The sequence below is a fragment of the Lupinus angustifolius genome, chromosome LG12, assembly GCF_001865875.1.
Source record: "Lupinus angustifolius cultivar Tanjil chromosome LG12, LupAngTanjil_v1.0, whole genome shotgun sequence".
Classification (NCBI taxonomy): Eukaryota; Viridiplantae; Streptophyta; class Magnoliopsida; order Fabales; family Fabaceae; genus Lupinus; species Lupinus angustifolius.
Window position 1 is genome coordinate 2,292,596 of NC_032020.1, and position 8,072 is coordinate 2,300,667.

At 32.8% G+C, this 8,072-nt stretch overlaps 1 protein-coding gene across 4 annotated transcripts; it reads right to left on the reverse strand.

Moving 5' to 3' along the window:
• On the reverse strand, nucleotides 288-3,252 carry LOC109362703. Of its 4 annotated transcripts, XM_019608687.1 has the most exons (3): nucleotides 3,102-3,252; nucleotides 1,763-1,833; nucleotides 288-1,530 (listed from the first exon to the last, which is right to left on the reverse strand). In XM_019608687.1, the coding sequence occupies exon 3, from the start codon at nucleotides 1,478-1,480 to the stop codon at nucleotides 449-451; it is 1,032 nt and encodes a 343-aa protein (XP_019464232.1). In that variant the 5' UTR covers nucleotides 1,481-1,530; nucleotides 1,763-1,833; nucleotides 3,102-3,252; the 3' UTR covers nucleotides 288-448. The 4 variants fall into 4 exon arrangements, with proteins under 4 accessions (XP_019464232.1, XP_019464233.1, XP_019464231.1 ...); XM_019608688.1 differs by lacking the exon at nucleotides 1,763-1,833 and having other exon boundaries at nucleotides 288-1,551; XM_019608686.1 differs by lacking the exon at nucleotides 1,763-1,833 and having other exon boundaries at nucleotides 3,102-3,251.

Below are 8,072 nucleotides of genomic sequence, written 5' to 3' on the forward strand. Positions count from 1 at the left end.
TAGCATAGTCTTATGAGGGAATGATTAAATGTCATAGATAAAGGTGATAATTTTCCCCATCGGACATGAATGGTCCTTTTGCCGTCATTTATAGTGTACTCTTTTATCAGAAGTACTCAATGATGATTCTTTATAAACTTGTATCATCTTTTTTCTTCACACCTTCACTGAACTTTGATTTAAAAGTTTTACATACCTATACCCTGACTATGCCACCTCTGTGATGGGAGAGTGCACCAATATAACATTTTCCATGAACAACCAATTATATAGCACAAAGCCCAATAAACAGATAAACCATGTCTATAATAATTTACTTGTATATGCAGCTATTAGATGTGTGTCACTATCACTATGCATGGGATTGAAAACACCAACCGATAACTAAATTGAAACCAAACCTACATAGATGTATAATCTGCCTCTTCCAAAATAGTTTTCAACAGTATTAATCAGCATTAAGAGCAGGAGTATCAGAAGACAATGATTGCTGACGACGAGCTTGAGCAGCTAAACCAGCAAACCAAGCAACCCTCATAAGCTGCAGACCAAGAATTAGAATCCACCAGCAAACCAGCCCCCTAATTGTATGCACCATCCATGCTGGTGCATTGAGTTCAATCCCAAGCTTTAATCCCCTCATCAGCTGCAATACGCGGTACGCCTCGTAAATGACCGGGGTAACAAGCCAGACTGGTGATTGCCAATGCCAAGTCAATATCTCAGTCAGAACCTGCACTGACAAAAGAAGAAGGTATGGCCCAAGCAGAACTGCAAATGAGATGATAGGGAGTTGAGGTTGGAGAAAGCCCTTCTCAGATCCAAACATCAACAACAGTGGGACAATAAATCCGGTAAGAGTTGCAACAATATTCCAGAACTGGTAACTGAAGGGCGCTTTGCTGTTACAGTCTTGTGTTGGATACTTCGGTCGAGAACAGGAGTCAGCCATGAGGAGAAAAAGAGTTGCACCGAGATTAAAGATGCAATCAAGTCCAATTAAGGAAAGTAGGCTGGCTATATTGGGGCCAAGAAAGATCGAAGATATTGGCAACCACAATGTTGGGACCATGCCAGTCACAAGGAGAACAGAAGGGCCTAGAAGCCACAAGGGCCATTTCAAAAACTGAAGCTCCAGGCCTGGCTGATATTTTGTCTTTACAGAATCGTCAACATTTTTTACTGATGATTCGCCATTTTTACTAGATTCAAGGTTTTCGAATATGTCCGCGCTGTTCTTCAAGAAATTATCACTTTGATTATCAGTGAGAGCATATGTGACAGGTGATGGCTCCCATGGAGTCAACTTTGTGCAGCATGTGCAGGATTTTTTAATGTGAATACAAGGAAAAGTGAGTCTCTGGTGTTGGAATAGTTTTCCAGATTTTAATAATCCATGGCTTCTAGGATGTCCTCTCCTGAAAGTGAAGCAATGTATTTTATAATGGGTTTGAGTTAGCGATGCCATTGCACTATTCATTCTAGACTGCCGAAGCTCTTCAGGGTCTTAAGCTCTTAGTTCTCTGGAACCTGAAGTTAAGAAAGAGCAAACTGTTGACGACACAAACACTTTAAAGCTCCCAAAATTAAGAAATCATAGACTGTTTGAGTGAATATGTACTGTGATAATAAATCATATATCACCATCTTGGATTGTACTTTAAGCAGAGAGTGAGTAAATCTAGCAATATAATTAAAAACAAATTAGATTTATTCAAGAAATATGGAGAAACTGAATTACAGAACCTCTATTAAATGATACCTAAAGACTGTTTATTCATGCTAAAAGTTGTAAGCAAATAGTACTGCTTTTCCGATATGAGATTGGGAAATCTGTTACACCAAATGTTCCCTGATAAGATAAATAAAGCAAAATTCAAGTCTATTTCCTGCTTCACTTCTATTTCCTTTTCCCACTCCCATAAAACAAATAGGAGACACTGGAAAATGCACATCAAGTGTAACAGATGCAATCCAGGTGAATCAGAAACCTACTCAGATTTCAGAGTAACAAATCCATATAAAGTAGTGAAACTTGAATCAGTGGTTCTCATTAGAAAAACCAAACAAATTAAACAAAACAGGAAATTTCTTAACACTCAAATTAGATGTTCTAAGTTAGTAATGCATCAGATCAATAGGCACAAGCAGTTGGTTCATTTAGTCTCATTACACAATGTCAGTGAAATAGTTTTCTAAATTAGCCAGCCGTTTTCATTTTTTTCGTAAAAAATTACTCAGCTAAATCTCAAACTAACAACTAAGTCTTTTCCCATTAGGTGAGGTTAAACAAGTGGATCAAATGATGTCATAATGTTCTATCGCAAATCATGTCTATAAACAAACTATCTAAAACTAAATTATTCTGAATAGTTTCACATATACTTATAGACTGTAATATCTATGGATGGACAGCGTAAAAATTTATACACTCTCGGTGCATCATCCACCATTCATCTGTATTACTTTTATCTAAGAGTCAATGATAATTGAAAATAAAGGTTGAATGATCCAGTGACCCTATAAAAAACTCTTCTAGTATAATTGGATACATCTTTTTCTCATATTTATATTTGTTGGTTACCTTCTACCTCTAATTATTGAATTACTCTCCCAATAATCTATTACCCTTAATCTTCTTCAAACCTACCCGAACAACCTACAATGATATTCTACCATCTTTTCGGGAGCACGTCTTTTGTCCCAAAAAGTACTCAATGTGTCACACAATTGTGATTTGTTGAAAACATATTTAAGTTAAAGATGTAATAATCAATTATTTTTCCGACCAATCACAACTGATAGCACACGAAGTGATATAATATATGGGATAGAAGATGTCATCCCCATCTTTTCTCCGACAATATCTCAACTTTTTTATAGTGAAAGTGCAGAAAACTTAAATTGACAAGAGTATTTGCTACAATTAATATTGACTACTGAATTAACGGCCAGTTACTACATCATATGCCTAAATTCCAATTAATATGAACCCGTTGAGCAAAGAGAGAACAACAAAGAGTAATGAAAATATTGAATGAAAAATTCAGGAAAAATAATAAAGAGGAAAGATGCGAATGGAGAAGAAAATTAAGAGTAACCTTTTGGTGAAGTGGATGGATAAATCATAGGTTTCGAATTCAGGGGAACATGCTATGATAATAGAAGCTGAGGTATCTTAACGAATCAAGTAACATTGGATCTGAAAAGTGGTCTATTTACTGTTTTGTATCTGTGTATAAAAGGGGTGTAATGTGGCCACGAAGCTTTTTTATTTTCAGCTTGTATTTCTTTAAATTAAGGTTCTTTCATGTCACGTGTCAAGCTCTACTTCCTACCATACACCCTACTATACATTATCAAAGTCAATCCATACCTATTTGACTTTTCCTATCTTTTGCTTAATTAATGAATAATAATAACACCACTATAGATGACTTTTACATAAATTGATATCATTAATAATAACTCATCATCATTTTAAAATATACACAATTATCTATTATATATGACTTTTCAATTATTACCTATTAAAGCATTTGTTTATTTTTATGACCAAAATAACACTGATTGATGTTAACTCTTCATTTACCAAAGCATTTTTGCTTCATGATGTGATTTGCATCTCTTCATATTTTTTTATTCTATTATATATTTGAAACTATTTCATTTCTGTTAATTGTATTGTGTTGTTGGTTTCACTTTCATTACCAACCATGATAATTGTTTTTTTAATGGAGCTATAATTTATTTGTTTTTGTTTTTAATTTTACAGCAATCCTGGTCGAGTTTGTTCGACTAAGGAGCACTTTGAAAAATGAATGATTATTTATGTTTTATGTATATATTTTGGATGGTTCTGTAGTCGCATATATGACCATATTTTTTGCTACCATGACCCCTTTACACATGTTGCAAACATGTATTTATTTTGTTAATTTTTGGTTTTTTGGAGTCATAAATGGTGTACATTGACAGTATATATCATTGTTTAATTAGAGGTAATTAATAGCAAAACTTTTTCTTATTATAATTGTTTATTTTGTAGTTGTTTATTTATCAATTTCAGTTTAATATTTTTGCAACATCTGTTTCGACTATACATGAAATCAACAATGGTTTAGGAAATATGTATTTTTATCCAGTCGAATGCACGAGAAATATATATGTTATTAATCATACGGCAAAAAATACTGCCTCGTGCAAATGCACGGGTAACTTGCTAGTATCTGTTTAAAATTTTGTTACTTTCTCCTAATTATGAATTATGTAATATTTATTATTAAATGAAATTTAGTAAAAGTAATATATGAATAAGCCAATAATCGAATTTTGGCGCTAAGCGCACTCACGCGCGACATTTCAGCGCACTAATTTGCATTGGGCGCACCACCCATTACGCTGAGCGCAGACAAAACAGTGGCAAAATGCTGATTTCGCTGGTGTATGCACTCAGTATGGAAACATGTGCTCAACGTGTCGAGTTTTGATTATTTCACCGATCTGACCGTTAATATTTAAGATCCATCAATTAGAAAGTTGGGTTATGTTGCCCAACTGTGCACTAACCTAGACCCGCGAAGGGTGTTGGTTGATTAAGACAGTAGGACGGTAGTCATGAAAGTCGAAAACCGCCAAGGTGTGTGTAACAACTCATATGCCAAATTAACTAGCCCCGGAAATGGATGGCGCTAAAGCGCGACCTATACCCGACTGTTGGGGTAAAGTCTAGGCCCCGATGAGTAGGAGGGCGTGGTGGTCGCTACAAACTTGGGGCGTGAGCCCGGGCGGAGCGGTTGTCGGTGTAGATCTTGATGGTAGTAGCAAATATTCAAATGAGAACATCAAATGATATCATTTCATAACATATATGCTATGTGTTCTTTAAACTATTTGTTGTGTTTGAAACATTCTCTAACCTGTTTCCCAATTTTATGTTATGACATGTTAATTATTCTCTGACATTTGATATTATTCAAAATTCATATCTTGCAAAAGTATGACTTTGCCTTGTAAATAAGTCAACATATCTTGTTACCCTTTTCTATATATTGTGGTGGACAAAACTAGTTTTTCTTCTTTTTGATGAATTCAAAAGGGAGAGAAAAGTTGAAGTTATATTTTTCTGTCAAATCTTTTCAGGCACATACAATAAAACAAAGGGGGAGTATACAAGATAGGGAGAGCATATTCGAACATACAACAAATGTTATATCATCTACATATGTTGAACCTCAGAAAAATTCAAATCTCCATTTTCAAAAGATATTGGTTTGTCATCATCAAAAATGGGAAGATTGTGAAGAAAATCTTGCTCCTGAATTTGGCACAGTTTTGATGAAGACACCAAGATCACAAAAAGAATAAAAGGAAGAAGACCATGAAGACATAGAAGATTCAAGCTTCAAGATGTTTATATATTAAGTCTTCATATAGGTACTTCTATCCTTGCACTCACTTTAATATTTAGTAGCAATGCTCAAAGAAATCAAAATTATTTTTAAAGAATTGGATATGTCTAAAAATGCAAAGTCAAATTGCTAAGTAATGGGTTACTTGACCTGAGTAACAGGTTACCAGAACTAGGTAACAATTACCTGAACTGTGAGGTAGTTGGTAGTAGGTCACTGGAACTGCGTAACAGGTTACCTGAATGAGAAAACAGTTTCAAAGCAAAACTGACTGATGTAACATATTAATCAAGTGTATTAACCGATTACCACATTGGATAGAACATTTGGGTAATCGATTACTACATCGTGACAATCAATTACACATATATGTTGAAACCAGATTTTCAAATTCAAATGAACAACTTTCATCCAAAGTGAATAGGTTTCATTCCAATCGTGTCTCCTCTTCATGGAAGGATATCTTGGCTGATTAAAACCCTATTTAAAGGCATTGTGACAGCCAAATTCAAACACACGATATACACAATAACATACAATCACACAAAAACTTTCACAACTTAGTAAACAAAATTATGCACATTTTATTAGCAACTCTGTTCCTAAAATTTTAGATTTTATGAAGTTGCTTCCAAAGTACATTTGTTTTAAACTTTCAAAAGATTAAGAGCATTGTATACTAAGTATTTGTATTGTGAGATTCAAGATTGCAAGTTAGAGAATTGTCAAAACTTGTAAAGGTAATCATGCCATTGTTATATTCTTCATCTTGGTTGTAAACTTTTCGTCATAAGGGTGTGTTTTGAAGGAGAAAAGAGTTCACTTGAAAAGAGAATTTTCAAGGGTACATAAGTTGTGAATGTGTAAGGTACAAGGGTCTCGGAGAGAGAATTTGTAATTACAACTCAAATTATCTAGTGGAATATCTCTTGTGCAGTAAGAGTAATAGATGTAACATTTGATGAACAAGAATGTGAACCAATATAAAATTCACTGTGTATTCTTATTCTACTTATTCTTGAGATTTACTTTTGCTTTACTTGGTTGAATTCTGCATAAATAATCTGTTGTACATATACTTTGATAACATAGTAGAAAAATCAGACATATTCTCCCAACAACTAATTCACTTCCCCCTCTTAGTTAACATCTCAAACTTACATATATGACATATTATTCTTTAACACCAATTACTTCATACATGCAAGAAATGGAACCATAACTATATATGCAAATTATTTTTTGTTTTCAAAATGCAAATTATTTTTTGTTTTCAAAATGCATTAACTATATGAAATTGTAAATTTTGATGTATATGCATGAATATGAGATATGATGCAAATTGCATGCCCTTAAGATAGATAACTATATTCAGGGTGACTTTGCCTTCATTACGAGTTATGAATCATTGGGATATGACTATAGCTTTATATTGCTTTAGCTAACTAAGAGCAAGAACGATTTACTCACTTGTAAAATAAAAATAAAAAATGTTAAAATGCTCAAGCATATACTTTGGTTTTGATCAACGGGAACTCCATAAATTTTACAATGAGTAAATCAAGGATAAATTTCTTTTGAGATATCAAGATACCTTGTTTAGAGTAGGAAACTTCAAGTATAAGGAAATATTTCAATCTTCCAAGTTTCGATCTCTTTTAAGAGTGATATTTTGACTGCATCATCGATCTCCTCAAATAATTATGATATCATCAACATATATAGCATCAGGTGCGGATCTTCTCTAGGACAGGTGGGGGCAGTTGCCCCCCCTCAAATATTTAAAAAATTTATTAGAGAGATATTATTTTTGGTATATTTTAAAATTCAACAACAAAACTTAATGGTAAGAGTATAATATCTATGTATTGTTAGTGTAAAGATTTATACACATTCATTACATCATCCATCATTCATTTAGATTAATTTTTAAAGAGTTAATAAAGATTGGATATGAATGGTAGGTGATGAAATACAAAATATAAAAGTCATACATTGTCAGTGCATATATTTTTCTCTCAAAGAATAATACCTTTACACGACTTATTGGACAAAAAAATTCAATATTCTCTTCAAAACTCACCCTCTATGAAGTATCACATGACATATTCTCCTCTCTTATCTCTAATATCCCTTCAGATAACTCTCCAACTCAAACCCATTTATTTTTTCACCTTAAAAACGTCATATTTGCTCTTTATAAATCAGTTTTCTTCAATTGCTTTTTTAATGACATATTATCATATGCCTATGAGTCATGACATGATTACTTATGATTTGTTTATTTCTTGCATCAAATTTTATTCATGGACGTTGTTATTCTTTGTTAGTAAACTATTTTTTGATTAATTAATTTTAGTTGGGTTATTCCATTGCTATGTATGATATTCTTAATTTCATTATCTCTATCTTTGTATATTTTTCTCTTCATAATTTTCTCTTAAATTTTTTTTATCAATCTCAAGCAGACATTATTTTGATTCTCTATTTGAAATGATAGAAAAACTAACTTTATGCTCAAATTTTGATTCTTCTGGGTTTAGAATACATCTAATGTTTATAAGAGATAATGAACTTATTTGTGCTTAGGAATATTTGGAATTTCTTCATAAATTTGTTTTGTTAAATTTTCTATCATTTTTTTGGGAATTTAAACCTGAA

What these genes read in the sequence shown, in the direction of transcription:
- LOC109362703 (XM_019608688.1), bottom strand. Translation starts at nt 1,480, where the DNA reads ATGAATAGTGCAATGGCATCGCTAACTCAAACCCATTATAAAATACAT.